The 18793-nt window shown below is 40.4% G+C and overlaps 1 protein-coding gene and 1 long non-coding RNA gene across 2 annotated transcripts in view; one reads left to right on the top strand and one right to left on the bottom strand.

Moving 5' to 3' along the window:
- Positions 1-18793, bottom strand: part of LOC148188086 (uncharacterized) — a 51589-nt gene that overhangs the window by 22382 nt on the left and 10414 nt on the right. The gene's annotated exons all lie outside the window — the stretch shown is intronic.
- LOC148188085 (uncharacterized) overlaps positions 3666-18793 on the top strand; it is a 33040-nt gene continuing 17912 nt past the window's right edge. Inside the window, exons 1-24 of the mRNA XM_088085394.1 lie at positions 3666-3868; positions 3965-3986; positions 5576-5836; positions 5931-6197; positions 6305-6574; positions 7537-7797; positions 8642-8902; positions 9049-9309; positions 9407-9667; positions 10362-10622; positions 10707-10967; positions 11063-11323; positions 11421-11678; positions 12749-13015; positions 13110-13364; positions 13456-13719; positions 14481-14741; positions 14831-15088; positions 16094-16354; positions 16463-16720; positions 16808-17077; positions 17173-17430; positions 17786-18046; positions 18166-18426. Coding sequence (XP_087941520.1) covers positions 3815-3868; positions 3965-3986; positions 5576-5836; positions 5931-6197; positions 6305-6574; positions 7537-7797; positions 8642-8902; positions 9049-9309; positions 9407-9667; positions 10362-10622; positions 10707-10967; positions 11063-11323; positions 11421-11678; positions 12749-13015; positions 13110-13364; positions 13456-13719; positions 14481-14741; positions 14831-15088; positions 16094-16354; positions 16463-16720; positions 16808-17077; positions 17173-17430; positions 17786-18046; positions 18166-18426 — 5833 coding nt within the window. The 5' untranslated portion in view covers positions 3666-3814. The remainder of the gene's footprint in view (positions 3869-3964; positions 3987-5575; positions 5837-5930; positions 6198-6304; positions 6575-7536; positions 7798-8641; positions 8903-9048; positions 9310-9406; positions 9668-10361; positions 10623-10706; positions 10968-11062; positions 11324-11420; positions 11679-12748; positions 13016-13109; positions 13365-13455; positions 13720-14480; positions 14742-14830; positions 15089-16093; positions 16355-16462; positions 16721-16807; positions 17078-17172; positions 17431-17785; positions 18047-18165; positions 18427-18793) is intronic.

Genomic DNA, 18793 nt, shown 5'->3' with positions numbered 1-18793 from the left:
ACTTCCTAAAATAGGTCCTATTCATTCATGACATTTGTTATTGAATCGCTCATGGGCTGACTTTCACTGAAAGGCGTATAATTGTCCCATGTGTCTGTGTTTGAGCTAACTGTATATTATACATTCTAGCGGTGGATGATCAGACTAGCAATGACAATAACAACAACTCTATCGGCAAAAGAGAAAATCTTAACATGCTTATTATATTTTATACCAGCTAATGATTTGATTACTTATTTCATTGTAATATGTAAGCTTGAAATTCAGTTACACACTATCATATATGACCTACAAATCTTTCTAGGGTGGTCACGATATACAGGTGCAACAAGCCTGACATTACAAAATGAAACATTAATGTAAAGATAATAATAGCACCTGTGATTATATAACGTAAATAATGCAGCACCTCTAAGATAATTTCTGTTTCTTCATGTTCTTGCTTTGTTTCACTGCCTTAACTCCATCTGGTTGCCTTTTCACTATCCATTAAGTGTAATTGTATGTTATGTACAGTTATAGTTACAGACTCAATTTCCACCTTTCTACACTCACATTTATTAATTTGCCAATACATAGACTAAATGCACAATAAATGTTTAAAAAAAAACTTTAAAATTAAATTGATTGATTTTTTTCTCCCAATTTTAAAGCATGATAGAGACTGATAGATGAATATAAACAGAGAAAAATATGTTTCATATTTAATTGTGGCAGAATTAACCTTTGTAACTGAAATGTTAGCAGAAACTAACATTTTTAATCTTAATCATTCTTGAATCTTTAGAATATATTGTCTGGGGATAATGAACGTCTAAAGCAGAGGACAATGCAAGATCCATAACCTAGCATGAGTAAAGAGAAAAACATTAGATAAAATCATCTGAGGCTTATTCTCTTAAGTGCAAAACATGTATATAATATATGATGAAGCACAACAAAACTATGCATTGATTCTTGGGTTTGTATCCTGTTTTTCTGCTATTGATCCAAAATAACAGATGGTTAACATGTGATTTGATTTAGGTACAAAAAACACTTGGATATGGTGAGGAAAAGATCATGTTCTGACTTAAAATCTGCTGGTTTGGTGGCACTATCCCAATATCCTGACAGGAGACACAGCAATGACTCACTAAATCACAACCAGTTTTGGTTTTTTTTTTGGTCTCAAATGGTGGTCTGTGGCTTGGCAGGTACCTCGCCTCGGTGATTCATTGTTTACCTTCCCCTACACCTCAAAATGTGAAAGTCAGCTCATGTACTATGTCACTTTCAAAATGTTTGATATTATGATATGTAGAAAATTACAGCTCAGGCAATGTCCCGATGCCACCTGGTACTCATCAAACCAATGTGCACTGTAACATCTTACTCAGCTGTGTTTGTGCTGCTGCTTTTATCTTTGCATAATCGTGATAAATTTTCCAGATTTTAATGCAATAGTCTTTGTTGTTTGGATTATTTCCACACTGTTAAATACCCAGTACAAAATAGATGTATGACTTCCTGAATGCATTCAGTTTATTCCCCACCCAAAAGGGCACATTGGCCAGAAATCCCAGAGGTGGACTTACAAAACAATTACTTGGCTGGATTCACAAAATGCAGAATGTGTCGGACAATAGCTAATCGACACTTAGGTGGATACATTTCACCATGATAATTTGCATGCTCACAATGGGACGTATAGCGGGAAGAGCTCAGAGAGGAGACAGAGGGCTGGACCTATTGTCAGCAGGTCTCACACTGCAACATGCACCAGGCTACCACATCCATTTACGTAACACCCTCAGGAGAATACAAAGAGCTTAAAACCAGGATACGGTACATATTATGAACAGAAAAACCCTGTAGCCATTAATGGTAATATAGGGACGAGACCAAAATGGTTTGTGGTTTCAATATCCTGGGTCCCAAAATTCTTTGAAAGGTATTTTGTATCCAATCGTCATATGAAGCAATCCAATTGTATCTATTACAATTTCAACATCAGAAAAGATATCGAGAGATCAACTTTATCAGCTTTTAGTTTTGGACATCACATACGTTTGTATATTGTATCATAACTACTTAAGCAACCAGCAGAATACAAGCAACAAGAGATTTAAAGGGAAACAGCACATCAAAGGCAAAATGAAGAGGAACAGTAGACATTTCGGTCTCTGGTTTATATTTCAGCTTTTTTAAAGTAATACTCTTTTCCTTTTCCTGAGGTTTTCAAGGGGATTTTCACAGATAATAGGTAAACTTGAGCTCCATTTGTAGATCAAAGTTTTTCACATGACGTGAAACGTGTTCGAAAAATATTTATCAAGTAGTGGAAAGAAATGTATCACTTAAAACTTCCTTTCAGTATTTATCTACTGGAGTGCCTCAGGAGTCAATCATAGGGCCATTATAATTCTGTATCTATGTAAAAATCCTTATGCCAATGATACTTTTATTTATTTATTTATACTTTTATTTATCTTAAATTAGTAGTCTATTCAAATGCCAAAGGCCAAACAGTTTTGTTTTGACTACATTTACAGCTGTGCTTGACTTTCAGGAGATACATTTTAAGCATCTTCTTAGTTCCTACATGCTGTTTTAACAGTTTATTATGAGTATTGAGATTTGAAATACTTCATCTTGAGGTGGGCTTGTCCCTCATGGGGTGTAAAAAAATACATCTAATAAATAAGTTTACAGTTGTTTAAGGGAGATTTAAAATATTAACTATGATGATATAGCCTAAAAATATTGCGATGTAAATTTTTAAAGCCATATTGCCCAGCCTACTTTACAGCTGTGTTCAACCTTCAGGATATATGTTACATGCATCTTCTTAGTGTTCACTTTATTTATTTTTGGTTTATAAATACCTTGTTTTGGTAGATACAACTTTAACACAAAATTATAAGTAGACGTTCAGCCAGAGGAAATACTTCCGTCAATAGTGATCAATCTCCAGTAAATGTTCAGACCTGACACACACTCATATGGTTGCTTGTATTTAAATATAAAGGAGCACCTGGGTGTCCTATGTCTAGTTTATTTCTATATTTCCAATTAATTCTTCCTGTGAATAACTTTGTAAACAATGTTTTGAAAAGTGCTTCAGGAATAAAGTTTGCCTGCTTTTTAATAACTTATTGTTTAGTGTCTTTAAACTGCTCCTAAGTTTTGATGTACGATCTTTGATAGGATTGTAATTTGTGATTTTACTTTAGAGTTTGTGTGCCTGTTTTTTTTTTTCAAATTGCTGATCTTTTTGTGATATTACTGAAATCAATACAAAAACATATTCCAATCAAAATATTATCAATACAACAACCACAAGATATTTTTTTTCAACATGGCACAAGTCCTGCAAGGGCAGCTACTATTCAATAATGAATAATGACAGAAAATTTCCCGGAGAAATGACCTCAATCCAGGAAGGATGTAGCAGGGACTTCACTCATAATGTCACACAAAGGACATCATATTACTTTACAGCAGGTAAATCCTGTTCCATATGCTAGAAAGTCAGCCGGTGCAGCAGCGTTTCAGAAATAATATATTCCGAGAACATGGAGGAAGTGCAGTTTGAGCGTAATGGGCTGGGGGATGGAAAAAACACCCCCACCTCCGCCTAACAGGCCACATACTTTGTTTCCTTCTCATGATGACAGGGGGCCCACAGGCATCCACCTGTCCTCATTTAGGACGTCCCCTGATTGGTTCCCATGAAGTTGATCTACAGCGCTCAGCCTGTAAAGATTTCAGATGAGCTGCTGAGTGCAGAACCCACATATGGATGTAACGCACTGAAACTCTGACACTTACAATGGATAAGATGTGGATGTTTTATTCTTCAGTTGTACTATTGTCTGTCATACAGGTAATTACACTTTTTAATGTAGTTTCTTTTCTGTTTTAATGTTGGCATTTAAGTATTTTGTAATAGTTTCTAATAAATTTATTTCTTATTTTTTAGACACAACAAGTTTTGGCTACAGGTGAGTGCTCTGTGTTATATATGTGAGGAGAGCCACAGGCAGTGATTTCTAGATCCTTAAATGTTTTTTTTTTTTTTTTTTGGTCCTTCAATGATATGGCAAGATAGACTAGGTAATGTATAACATTTAATTGTCTTTCTTATGGCTTCAGAATATAAACCATGAAACAGGGTTTTGGACAAAAGCATCTTAAAAATTAATTAAATAATTAAAATTTATCAAAATCCACCATGTATATGGACCTGTTGCAAAATCAAATATATTTTGTAAACTGACAAATTAAAGAAAATAGTTTTTACAGATAGAAAAGCAAAAGCCGATACTTGAAGTTAACTGTTGCAGCAATTTATGAACAACAATTAAGGATGACGACTGATGAGTCAGAAGTGGGCGTCGACAGACATACTGAAAGGCTTAAATTGGATTAGATTAACTAATTATTTGATTAACTGAAAGTGATAATAGCTGCTGTCCACCATTAGAGGGCCAATGCCTCATATATAATAGACATCCCCCTTTACCAGTTAGTACAAGTGTTAAATATGTTTATGAGAGATAAAACTCCTTTAAAATATTTATTTCTTTTTTTTTTTCCTGTTTCTTTCTTCAAAAGGAAAAAAATCAAATGCTACTGAAGTTTGTGAACTATATTTGTGCCTAATTTCTGAGGGACATTTGGATCATTCCTGTTATGTAGCAACATTTTTGTCCCCATGATTTATTTCTTCATATTTTCTATAAAATGTGTCAAATATTTTAACAAATGGCTCCTTTTATAGATGAAGGTATTCTTAATCACGAGAATACCAATAATAACACGAATAATGCATATTAAATTATTTTTTTAACTTTACTGATTTTTTTGGAACATCTGCTTAATATAACCATTTCCCCTGTGCAAAGGGACAAACGTCTACAAGAAATAAAATCGATAAAAACATAAGATATTCTTTTCTTATACTACTTGTAATAATTTTACAGTTTTACAGGTTATGTTCAACTATATGTTTATGTCAGGAACAAGTTTTTTTTACATTTTTTTTAGTAAATTTATGATTCACTAGCCTTTATAACCCTGAAATTATTTTCCAACCTCTTTGTAGTTTCTCACTTTACAAAAAAACTTACTACAATTCCATTGAGACCATTTTCAGGAAGTGACATTTTTCTGGCGAGAGCTCGAAGAAGTAAAGTAGGTTGAGCATACATTACCTCCATTCATGTCTTTCTTTCCCTATATTTCATAATATAATTCTTTTTGTCACTTTAAAGTAAAATAAAGTTTCACACTTTCAGGCAAAATTATGAAGACAGTTGATCAGAAAAAAAATGTAAAACAGTTTCACGTTACTATATTGTTTTGTAATGCAAAAAGAAAAAGCTGTGAAGCCGAAATGTTGATGCATAACTGCAATGACTGCAATAACATTTTCCCCCATATCAAAAAAATGTAATAAAATAAAACAAAAAATCTAACTGAAATCATGAATAAAATGCTCAATGTTAACATTACTTTACCTTTTTAACATCAAAATTTTGGAGAGTGATATTCCTAGACAGATAATGATCTTCTTCTTTCTTTTTTTCAGGATGTAATATTGTGTCAGTGACTTCTCCATCAGCATCAACACTGAATGTGGTATGGAGCAGCTTCTCAGGGGCTTCAGTTTATTTGCTGGACTTAAGAGTTGTGAACAGCACCAGTATCGCCCCAGTGGTGGTGATGCAGTCTGCACCCAGCACACAGAGAATGATTCAGGGGTTAAGACCCGGACATATCTATCAAGTCACACTGAAGGTCTTTGATTTTTTCACTATCGTATGCGAAGACGTGGATATAACCACAACAGGTAAAGACAAAATATGAAAAAAGTTGCCACTCAAATTAAGCATACCAATGCTTTGGTTGACTAATGTTGAAATCTTTCTCTTATATTTCCACAGTGCCCGCCACATCCCAGATCACCTATTCCAAAGCTATTTCCAGTACATCGATAAAGTTTGAGTGGTCCAGCGTGATAGGGGCGGATAGCTACATCTTGTTTGTTGTGAAGTTGTTTAGTTTTCCTGCACAAACGTACAACCAGACATTCACGACCCTGAGTGGACAAGTGGACGGTCTGACTCCGTCTACAACTTACAGCTGTTATGTTTACTCGTCAAACAGCGCTGGAAGAGGTGCCAGAAGTAGTACAAAGACTATCATGACATGTAAGTTTTTGTGATGTGTGAGCCAATCCTTTTTACCTAATGATATATGAAAACATGAATGGAGATTTCTAACGGTATAAGATATCACCTGTATTTTCTCTTGGAAGTGGTGCAGCCACCCAGTAGTGTGACTCTTGTTTCGACGGGAAAGAGCACGGCACGAGTGACGTGGATCTCTGTGAATAAAGTGCTGCTTTATCAAGTGACCATAAGTGACAATGACAACCCCAACAACGCTCCAGTCATCAGGAACACTTCAGCCACATCCATGGACATCAGTAACCTGGAGCCCTGCTCCACATACACAGTGGGAGTATCATCAGTCAATGTCTTCTTGGTTGCTGGGGAGGCCTTTAATGTTACACACACTACCTCAAGTGAGTATTTTATACAATCAATTTGTCAGCTTGGATACACTAACTTAATGTGTTGTGTTAACATTGGCCTTACTTCCTCCATGTTTGGGGTCCCACAGACCTCCACTGCTACTTGTGTGAAAAAAATCAAAACCAATATGTAGAAAAATACTGAAGCTATAATTCTTCTTTTTGTTACAAACTGATCTTGCACATTTTAGGAAGATGACAAACCCAGAAATGGTCATGAAGTGCAACAAATGTTTCATCAAAGGTTTCATCAAAGGTGTAGATTAGATAGATAGTGCAGGACAAAGGGGACATGTCCACCTCTATATTTAGAACATATACATTTGTCTTCCCCAATGAAAACCTAAAAGTTGCAGAGGACTTCTATTTTAATTAAAGACCTTTCCATCATAAATTGATGCAGAAAAGGTAAAAATTGGTGCATGAAATTGACCAGAAAGCAGGAAATTAAGTATTTGATGTTTAAAATTTGGTGGTTTTTGGAGAGGACCCCCGAACCCCCTAATTAAGATTTGTTCCCCCTGTTGAAACAAATCTTATGCCCGTGTGTTTTACGTCCTTTGAGCTCTGCATGAGCAACATGTAGTCATTTCGTTGGCCTAAAGGTAGTTCACATGGTAACATTACTTGTGTCGGAGGTCAAACAGATGCCAGAAAGGTCAAAACTCCCATTAAGACCTCCAATGAGTAAACTGTTATGAAACTCAAATAGCAAAAATCCAAATTAATTTATTCAGCTTTTCGTGTACAACAATCAGTGCAGGTCTCTCATACCCCAAACAGATGTATCACTGCATTTTCTACCACTGACTTCATGCTGAAACATTTTGAAATGATGTTTACAAGAAATCCTCATAAATGTGGAAAAATAATGTGTTTTTTGAAGTTGCTAAAGAGGTCCGAGTGTCTGCAGGACCATCCAGAACATTAACATGTAACACATTTTTCTTCAGCCATTAACCCGGTGACGACCGTCTCTGTGAGCTACAGCTGTACCAGCAGCATGGTGACAGTTACTTGGGATTTGGTATTCGGGGCCAACTTGTACAGGGCCACAGCTGTCGATGGCACCGGCGCATCCCTTAACTGCACATCGCCCACCACTACCTGCCAGATCATCAACCTTAAATGTGGTGAGAAGTACCAGGTCTACGTGACGGCCATCTCTGACGACTGTGAGAGCACCTCCAATGCCACCTCCTTGTTCGAGACAGGTGAGCGGAGCCTCTGTTCTTCTTGTTTTATTGTTATTATTCTTCCTCTATTTCTGTGCACTTCATAGGTATGTTTAGTTTAGCTATTAGGCTTTATCATGTACTTGCTCCTTAAATGCCTGGCCGCAACCCATTGCTGCGCAACAGCTATAATTCTCTTTTTAATGCTCGTATTGTCTCGACTTATGTGTTTCCCACATGCATTCATACACCTTCTCACTTTACCCGTCACTGTCACACACTCTCACACCTCTGGACATGCTCCAGGCTCTTTATCACAAACCCCCTATACATTAAGTGTGTCCTGTGGGAAGCTGTTTAGGTTCCTCCCATGGTGTCCTATGGTCTGTTCTCATGCTGAGCGGAGAAACACACCCTCCCATTACCCACCGAGAACTGCCATCCAACACCAGTCAATCTAAAGCTCTTTACAGTCTATTGAAGTCAGAGAGTTATCTCAAAGGTCAGCCATAGAAATAGTCTGGAAAGTGAAAAGGTGGAAGGGGACACATGTGCATACATACAGTCCGCCCAGGGGAATGATCTGATGTCTAGCACACACACCCAGCACCACAAACACCTTTAGTGACGTGGTCGATGCTTCAGAGAGGTAGATTACAAAAGAAGTCAAATGTCAGGTTCCTTTTAGGACTTTCAAACAATAGAAGGGAAATTGCTGACCAAGGAATCTCCTAAATTGCATCACAAAATTCACTGATGAATATAAACTCCACTTTTCTCTGCCTCTTTTCCCCTCATTCAGTCTGATTTTGGACATATTCCAACCTTTGCTTTTATATCCTCTCCGTTAATTTTGCATTAATGTCTTATTCCACTCCTCCAGTCCCCTGTGCTCCAGCTAATCCTCAGACACTTCACGATTGCTCCAGCAATGTGATCGTCTTTAGCTGGCAGCCCACCAACAACACCGCCTACTACGTGGCCACGGCTGTGGACAACACAGGCAAAGTGACCGAGTGCAGGACGCCAGACAACACGTGTTACTTCACTAATACGGGCTGCGGTCAGTACTACACATACACTGTGTACGCCGTCAGCTATGAGTGTAACAGTGAAGCCAGCCCACCGGAGTTTGTCAGGACCTGTGAGTAGGATTTGATTTGTTTTGTTTATATAGCTATCACTTTAAATGAGGGATTAATGTGGCATCTTTCCGACATCAACTTGAGGGAAAAGACAAAAGTAGACTAAGTAAAGTAAATCTAAATTTATATCTCTCCCTTTTTCCAGCTCCTTGTTTGCCAACAAACATAAGGACGGGAGCTGGGTGTCACTCCGACATGCTGATCACCACCTGGGACTCTGCTGCTGGAGCTCTTTCCTACACTGTCGAAGCACAGGGGAACACTGGAGAAACCTACAACTGCACCTCCCCCTCCAACAGCTGTGCAGTGACAGGGGTGCCGTGCGGTGAACACCTGAGTGTGTATATCGTCGCCTCCAATGACAACTGCTCCACTCACAGGGTGCTGGGAGAAGTTGCTCAGACTGGTATGAACTGTGGGAGCTCTGTGAGACACTTACAGCATATAATATCATTAATGCTTTGTTTTTCTGACTTATTTGCGAAATGTTCCCCTCTCTCCAGTTCCCTGCAAGCCCAAAAACTTTTCAGTATCAGTCAACTGCAGCCAGGACTCTGCTAGAGTTCACTGGACAACGAGTATCGGTGCTATATTCTACATTGCCACTGCTGAGGATGCAAATGGGAATTTGCACAGCTGCAATTCAATGGGCACTGACTGCTTGATTGAGGGCCTGAGATGTGGACAGAATTATACTGCCAATGTTATCGGCACCAATCTACAGTGCAACAGTAGCACTAGCCAGCAGGCCACCTTCATGACAGGTAGGTCAGATGGTTGGAATACATGAAAGACAAACCAAGTTGCTAAAATAAATATTGATATTGTCTGTTTCAGCAAACAACAGATATGTTACATTTGTATGTTTCTTATGTAGCAGATGTTTATGTTTATGATTTCAGTTTCCAATTTTATGTTTTCTCGGTTTAGGCACAAAAAACACTTGGTTAGGGTTAGTAAAACATCATGTTCTGGCTTAAAATACACTGTTTGGGCACTACAGACATGGCTGGACATATCACAAAGTCTTGTTAAAACACACCCACTTTTGTCACCACAAAAAGACAGACATGTCCCGAACTCTTGTCTCATTCTGTCTTGTTTTAGGTGTCTCATCATCCACTATCACCTCCTCCTATATACGTAATCTGAACAACGTTGCTTTAGAAATGTTGATGTTGATTGACGTGAGGGTGTAATTACACTGTTGGGCCACTATGAAAATTGGTGTCAAAGCCCAATGCACTTCCTGGTGGCCTGCAATGTAAATTCATGACTGTGTTAGTAAAAAGAAGACACTGTGACAGGAGATTTTAACTTACTGGAAACACTGGTTATTCATCTCCTTCTAGTTTTAGGGTTATGTTTAAAACATACATATATATATCAATATACATCTCCTTTAAAAATGTGCCAAAGTCGGATGTGAATCTAATCGACTATATCTCTCTCCATCAGCTCCTTGTTCTCCAACCAACATTGAGGCATTCAGAGACTGCGACGCCAACCATGCTCTGATAGTGTGGCAGAACCATCAGCCCACAGGCCTCTACACAGCAACCATAGAGGATGAGAGCGGAGCTCAGCTCAACTGCACCAGCAACACAGTCAACAACTGTAAAATCACCTCTCTGCCGTGTGGAAAGAGATACAGCGTCGTTGTCACCTACAATGATGGAAACTGTCCGTCCACGTCGACACCTATCAGCATGGACTCAGGTAGTCAATTCAGAGGGGTGCACAGTTTCAGTCTGGAGGAACACTGAATGTATAAATGGCTGATGATGTCGCCTCTTCTTTCAGTGCCATGTGGTCCTGAGGATGTGCGGGCCAGCGTGGCCTGCGTTACCGGCGAGCTGAGGGTCAGCTGGAACATCTCAGTTCCAGCAGAGAACTATACCACCGTCATCACCAGAGGAATGGGTCAGCGTCTGTACTGCAACTCGACAGAGACAAACTGCACCATGGAGGGGCTGCTGTGTGGAAGCTCCTACATGGTGACCGTCTTCTCCGTCACTGGGATGTGCTTCAGTCTGCCGAGTGCAGAGGTCACAGTGCAATCATGTGAGAAACGCTAATTTATCATCTGTAAGGATGCAGACAAAGCAGGACTTCCTTAAATGCAGTCTCTGAATTCTCACTTTTTAATTTCCTTTTAGTGCCATGTCCTCCCACCAACGTCTCAGCCGCGCACACGTGTGCTCCGGATCCTGTCCCTGTGTCCTGGGTAGCCAGTGACACTGCCAAACACTACACTGCTGTCGCTGTGAGCGACAGAGGTCACAGATCAGAGTGCAGGACCAATAAAACTACCTGTAGCCTCCCTGGACTCCAGTGTGGGGAGGTTTACACCATTGGTGTTTCAGGAGCTGATGAAAACTGTACAGGTCAACTTAGTGACACAGTTTCTTTGAACACAGGTAAAACAACACCAGCAGGACTAAAAAAAAATAAGTGTTTTTATTCCTGTCATTCATAAAGACTTATAACTAAAATTTGATTTGTTTTCTATTTTAGAGCCATGTTCTCCCTTTAACGTATCCAGCCAACTGATGTGCAGTGCTGGCACTGCTCATGTGTCCTGGCCCGCCAGTGCGAATGCAGTGAGCTATGCTGTGACAGCCAACAGCAGCAGCCAGACCCTCACCTGCGGCGGCCCCAGCCCAAACTGCACGCTGAGTAACCTGGCCTGTGGACAGATGTACGACATTGTGGTGACTGCCTCTGACGGCACCTGTGTCAGCAACTTCAGTGCCCCCTTCAGACAAGAACAAGGTACTGAAAGACAGAAGTCGGGACACATATGATTGAGCCTACCATAGGTGCTTTGTGACTGGCACTCACTCTGATGTGGAAAAGCCCAACAGGTTTAAAAAAAATACTAACGTCTGACGCCTTTCTAGCAGTTATTCCTTCAGCATGCACAACTATAGTTTTTCATATTAATGTGCTGATACCTGTGATACCTGAACAACTTTTCACCTTCTACTTGTGATACCTTGAAATCCTACATGTGTCTTCTCTTTCTTTCTCTTTCACATTAAGTCTTCTCTTTCTTTCTTGATCAACTTTTGTAAAAGACACTTGATCTGATTGGAATCAGCAGTTTTTAAAACCTTCAGCCAACAGATAGTCAATGATGATAAAAGACTGAGATGTAAAGAGTGGCAGTTAGTCTGATGCGCGGAGAAGCCAGCTGTTAAAAATCCATAACTTAAAGTGGCAAATCTTGTTGTGCTGTTGGTCATTTTTAAGTTTTGTCTTAGCCTATATGACAGTGCATGTAAAAATACACAGAGTAATCATAGCATAATACATCAAAGGAATAGTTCCACTTTTGGGGAATATACTTATTTAATTTCCCATCAGGTATTAGATGAGAGGATTGATTCCACTCTCTTGTCTTTGGTGTATATATGAAGCTAGAGAACCATTAGATTGGAAGAGTAAACCCCCTTGCTGAATATGAAACTACCATTAGCAACAGATTAGTTGAGCGTAGTATAACGACAGGAAGCAGGAGGAAACAGTATCTAAAACTGTTTTTTACATATTTTAGCATGAAGTATCATACTTTTGGGTATCATCTAGTTATATGGAGAGAAAACAAAATTAATGGGCTATACAGATGAAATATATAAACAAACACCATATCTCATTTGACTCTAGGAGGGCATTACTCCCTGACAAGAAATAGTCCCCCACATAGTGCCGCATAAAACCAGGGTTTCTCAACACATTCATTTAGATATTTTTAGCAGATATACAGATTTCCCAAAATGTCAAACTATTCTTTAAAAAACTTCCCGTGTTGACTAATTTAAACAATGTTGTGTCTCTGCTAGTTCCATGCCCTCCAGAGAACTTCAGTACGAGGCTGATATGTGGCACTAATGATGCAACGGTCAGCTGGCTCACGTCTGCTGTGTCCCACAACTACAGTGTCACTGCTGTGCCGCTGGCTGGAAATATCAGTTCGGTCATGTGCCACAGCAGCAGTGGCAGCTGTAGGCTGAGTGATCTTCAGTGTGGACAAATGTATAATGTCTCTATCAAAGCGTCCTCTGGCAGCTGCGGTGGACCATCCAGCCTCCCACAAACTGTTGAAACAGGTAATAAAGATGTCGATGATGTAAGGATGATCATTTCCGTGAACTGTATTTTGTTACTTTGATGTATTTCATGCACTGTGATGTCCTCCTCCAGCACCCTGCCCTCCTCAGGGCCTGACAGCAGAGACGGTCTGTGGCACAAACTCTCTTCTGGCCTTCTGGAACGCCTCTCTCGGTGCCACCTCCTACAGAGCAACGGTGATGGGCCCCAGTGGCTTCTCTGAAACCTGCACCTCATCAAACCTCACATGTTCTGTCTCCGGCCTGCAGTGTGCCACTCAGTACAACATCACAGTGACATCCGAGGGCAACTGCACCAGCTCTCCGAGTCAAACTGCTCTGACCACAGGTTTACAGATTTTGTACATTTCATGTAAAGCGTTTTCTCGACTTGGATCATATTGTGTTACAAATAGCCTCTCTATCCCCTTTTCCACTAGGACCCTGTGACCCTGTCAATGTGACCAGCGTCCTCCACTGTGGTTCAGATACGGCCACGGTGTCCTGGAAAGCTGCTGCTGGTGCCGTGGCCTACACTGTACTGGCTCGAGAGGTCAGCTCTCATCGTTACACTTCCTGTAGAAGCAGTACAACTTCCTGTCAGCTGAACCAGCTGCAGTGTGGAAAAGTTTACAACCTGACCGTGATGTCGGAGGATGACACCTGTAACAGCACCGGGAGCATCAGTACGGTCCTGATGACAGGTAAAAAAAAAAAAAGAAACCTGGACCAGGGTTCCCACACAGTTTCACTGACAAAATGTCCAAACTTTTCCATGATTTTATAAGGATCCATAACCAAATTCAATGACCAATTTATTTATTATAGTACAAAGAGAATTTACTCCAAATGCTGATAATTACCCTCTTACTGCCACACCAGAAAACAAACAAAAAAGCCTGATCAGTATCAGGCAATCACGCTTAACAAGACATTGTCATGTTATTACGTCATACAAACTTATAACGATATAAGTGCTTATAACAGCAAACCCTTCTTGATGTAACAAGATCAAATTTATCTCGTAACATGAAATGTTTTATGTGAAAACATGATAAATTATAACATAAGTCAGAATAGCATAATTAATGGGAAATATCTTACTAAAATGCAAAAAACATAGTAATAACAATAAACTTTTCACATCATTACCTGATAGTGATAGGTTTGTTTGTTTTGGGGTTTTTTTTGGCGTGGCAGCACTAACCTTCCATAAATTACTGATTCCTACTGTAATCAGTACTAACTAATACTTCATCACACAAAACAAAATTCCATGACTGTTCCAAAACTTTCAATGATTTTTACTAATTCCATGACTTTGACAAGCCAGAAAAATTATTCTGGGAAATATCATGACTTTTGCAGGTTTTCCATGACTGTGGGGACCCTGCTGGTCAGATGTAACTTTAAAAAACAACTAAGAAACAACTAACTCATTCTCTGTTTCATCTCCCCCTCTCAGCTCCTTGCTCCCCCTCTATCCAGAACAGCACTCTGATCTGTGGCACCAATTCTTCCTCCCTGTCATGGACGCCGATGGCTGATGCCACAGGTTACATAGTGAATGCCACAGCTACAAACGGACACACAGTTTCATGCAGCCCAGCTACTGCTCAGTGCTCCCTGACAGATCTCCTGTGCGGTGAAACCTACACCGCCACAATCACTGCACGAGGACACCAGTGTGACAGTGCACCTGGCTCCAGCATCAATATCACCACAGGTGAGTGTGTCAAAGAGCATTTACTGTGTGCAAATTTCTTGCTTTTTGGTAAACCCACACCTTTAATGTTTGTTCTGCTTCCTTTACAGCGCCCTGTTCTCCAGCTATTGTATCTAAGCAATTTACATGCGGTGCCAACACAGCAGTGCTCAGGTGGACCGACCCTGTGGGAAGCCTCAGCTTCCTGGCTCAGGTAGCAGGAGAGGGGTATCGGGACAGCTGCCAGACTACAAATACAAGTTGTGTGTTTCAAAATCTTCCCTGTGGCTTGGAGTTCAATTTAACAGTCGAGGCTCAGGGGGCGCAGTGCGACAGCATCCCAAGCGTCTGTGAATCTCTTGAAACAGGTAATCCTTCTACCAATGCAGCTCTCATAAACAAGCGTAAACTGCTGAAGAGGTACTGCAATGTATGGTTTTAAAGTAGTAGTATCTGTTCAGTAAATGTAAGACTGCAGTCAGCACCCACTTAGCTCCAGCTTAGCTTATAATAAAAACAGGAAGCAGGGGAAACAGTTAGCCTGGCTCTGTCTGAGGAAACCCCTGAACATAAGTTACCAGCACCTCTTATAATAAACAATTTGCATGTTTTATGTCCTTCGTTTAAAAAGGAAAGCTCACCCCAAAGTCAAAAATACATACTTTTCTTCATAGTGTTATTTCTGAATCTAGATCGTTTGGGCATCTTTTGTTAGCTCACCAAGCACCACTGAGCTGGGTAATACAGCTCAGCTGAGGAGGACGACACCATTCATGTTTACATCTCTTGTATATTTGTAGATGCACGCTTCTGTCTGCACCATGGTACGGTTAGTGGGTGTAGTTTGGTAGAAAAAATGTTGCAGAAACTGCTCATGACAAGGTCTGTGAGTTATCTTGAAAAAACGGGTTCATGATCTCTAATAATTTTTTTAAAATGTATTTATTTTGGGGGCTTTGAGCACCACACGCCAAGTGCCTTTTAGTTTCATTATATTGGAGAAAAGGCAGACATCTCTATGGCCGATATCTCCAACACCAAAACAAACAATGGATAAATAGTTCTACAGGAAAGAGTTAAAATATGTATTTCTGATTCTGGGGTGAACTGTCCCTTTAATCTGCCCTTAATCTGAAGTGTAAATAGTTGTCATGAGGTTGCTCCCAGTTTAATAGTCCAGCATACAGCTCAATTAAATTCAAGTTATGTGTTTTATAAGTTTGTTTTTGTAAGTATAAAACAAACAAGACATAATGTCTAACTGGTGAGCTTTAGAGAACCAGGCTAGTTGTTTACAACTGTTTCCAGTCTTTCCACAAAACTGAGTTAACCAGCTGCTTGATCCTTTTTATATTTTTCCTTTCACTCCACAGTCCCATGTGCTCCGCAGAACGTTAGCGCCACACTGGTCTGTCATAATCACTCAGCCCTGGTCTCATGGGCGGGAAGCCCCAGTGCTGTAGGATACAATGTCACAGCGAGGGGCCAGGATGGACACACACACCACTGCCACACCACCACTGCCAGCTGTCAGATATCTGGCATCCACTGCGGTGAAAGCTATGACATCACAGTCACACCGTACTCTCAGGCATGCACAGGAAACCCGAGTGCAGTTTACAGCCTTAAAGCAGGTGCAGAAAGAGTTAAAGTTAGATATCTGTATAAGAAAAATAAACAACTTATTTCATATTTCAGCTCAAAGAGACAACTTTAACCCTATTTTCTCCCCTTCTCTCCAGGTCTTTGCGCTCCCAGTAATGTCTCCGTGTCTCCAGCGTGTGAGGACAGCACTGTCTCTTGGTCTCATGTAACAGGGGCTGATATGTACATAGCAACAGCAACTGCAGATGATGGACACAATCACACTTGCAGCTCAAACTATTCCAACTCGTGTAATTTCACTGACCTCCACTGTGGGGAAACCTATTCTGTTACTGTTGTAACTGTGGACAGGGGCTGCCGGAGCGAGCCAAGCCCAGCCGTGGAGCTGAGGACAGGTGAGAGGAAACTGTCATTTGAAAAATGTGCATGTAGCACTTGTGTAGTGACACTTTTCTCACCAATTTCTCTGTGTATTACCCTAGCTTTGTGTCCGGCTACTAACCTGACGGGCGAAGTCAGTTGCAATACCAACACACTGACCCTCACATGGGACCAGAGTGCAGTGCCTGAGGCCACTTACACTTTACAAACTGAAAGAGTAGGCAGCACACTCCCTCCTTCAGTGCACACTACCTCTAATACCTCACACATGATGACCAACCTGCAGTGTGGACAGAGATATGCTTTCCGCATCGCAGCACAGGATGGAAACTGCCGCAGCAGCTACAGTCCGCCCATAGAAATAAGCACAGGTAGGATGTGTTTCTATGGCAACATCTGCAAGAGTTTTACCTGCAGTCAAAAATGATCATAATCTAAAAATCTGTTGTTTTTTTTCCTCTTTCAGCCCCTTGTACGCCCACCAACTTCTCTGCTCGTGTAGACTGTGGGACTAACAAAGGAAATTTCTCCTGGTTTGAGAGCAGTGGAGCGAGTTTCTACACTGTTGAGGTGACGGGAGAGCACGGCCACGTAGCATCCTGTTCCTCCAATGACACCTCCTGCGCTGTCAAACTCCACTGTGGCCGGTCATACACGGCCACGCTGGTGGCTTCCACAGAGAGCTGCAACAGCAGCAAACATGCTGACATTACATTTGACTCTGGTAAGACACAAGTACAGGAACTTTTCCAATTACATTTCTATAAAAAGGGACAATCAAAAATAATAAAATATCAATAATTCCTAAAATACTCATATCACTAAACTGAAAGTGCAACATAACAAAGACACAATTCGATGTCACTACATGTCATTTATTAAATCAGACACTGATGGTGCAGCACTGTGTTGTACCTCTTTATATGTATTTCTATAGGCTTTTTTCTACCCAAAAACATTTTGCTGAAGTTGTCCAGCACTTGCCAGACAAAAATATGTCAAAGGGGGTACTTGAAAAAAAAAAAGGAAACCACTACTACAGAGCATGCTGTAATCTGTGATAAAACTCTCTCCTGTAGCTCCCTGTCTCCCAGAAGATGTCTTAGCTGACTTACAGTGTGACACCAACGTGATGAATGTGAGCTGGTCACAGACCCCTGGCTCAGACAATTACACCGCCTGGGCCATCAGCACTGACGGACACAGAGCCTCCTGCAACTCAACGTCCAATATCTGCTCCATTCATGATCTGCAGTGTGGCAAAGTCTACGAGGTGGTCGTCACCTCCTCCTCAGTTCACTGCAAAACCATCGCTGGTTCTGACTACAAGGTTCAGTCTGGTCAGTGCAGCTCTTTTGTGTGCATAACTCAATATGAAATGTACATCTAAATCAAGTTTGCTAGAGAATAAATAATATGATTTTAATGACAGTGTTCCTCTTCTTTTTACCACTTCTAGCTCCTTGTAAACCTGAGAACACCTCTGTCGACCAGAACTGCAGCAGCAACGTCATGACAGTCAAGTGGAAGCAGAGCAGCACATCACAGAACTACACTGTAAAAGCCACGTCTGCCTCAGGTGTTAACTCCACCTGTGACTCCACTGGCAGCAGCTGCTCCTTCCTGGATCTGAGCTGTGGTCAGCTCTACACATTCGCTGTGATGGGACACACAAATGTGTGCATGAGCGAGATGAGCACTCCTATAGAGAAACTCACTGGTAGGCCGATTACGTCCACAAGTATTTCTCAAAGCAACAATGTGTCTGAAATAGACTTATTCACTTTCTTGCTGAGTTAGCTGATTGTCATAACTGTATGCTAAATATTAAGCCACTGCTAGCCAGTAGTGGAATGTAACTAAATACATTTATTCTAGCACTGTACTTAAGTACAAATACTTGTACTTTATTTGAGGCTTTTCCTTTCATCCCACTTTATACTTTCGATCCAATACATTTCAGAGGAAAATATTGTTCTTTTACTTCATTACATTTATCTGAAAGCTTTGGTTACTTTACAATGTTTTTATTGTAAAAAAAAAAACAAAAACATTTAAAAAGAGTTCAAAAAATATGATGTAAAATA

The sequence above is a fragment of the Plectropomus leopardus genome, chromosome 12, assembly GCF_026936395.1.
Source record: "Plectropomus leopardus strain MGB_pleo_1.0 chromosome 12, ASM2693639v1, whole genome shotgun sequence".
Taxonomy (NCBI): Eukaryota; Metazoa; Chordata; class Actinopteri; order Perciformes; family Serranidae; genus Plectropomus; species Plectropomus leopardus.
Note: the sequence above shows the minus strand (reverse complement) of the source record. Positions and strands in the feature narration are given on the sequence as shown.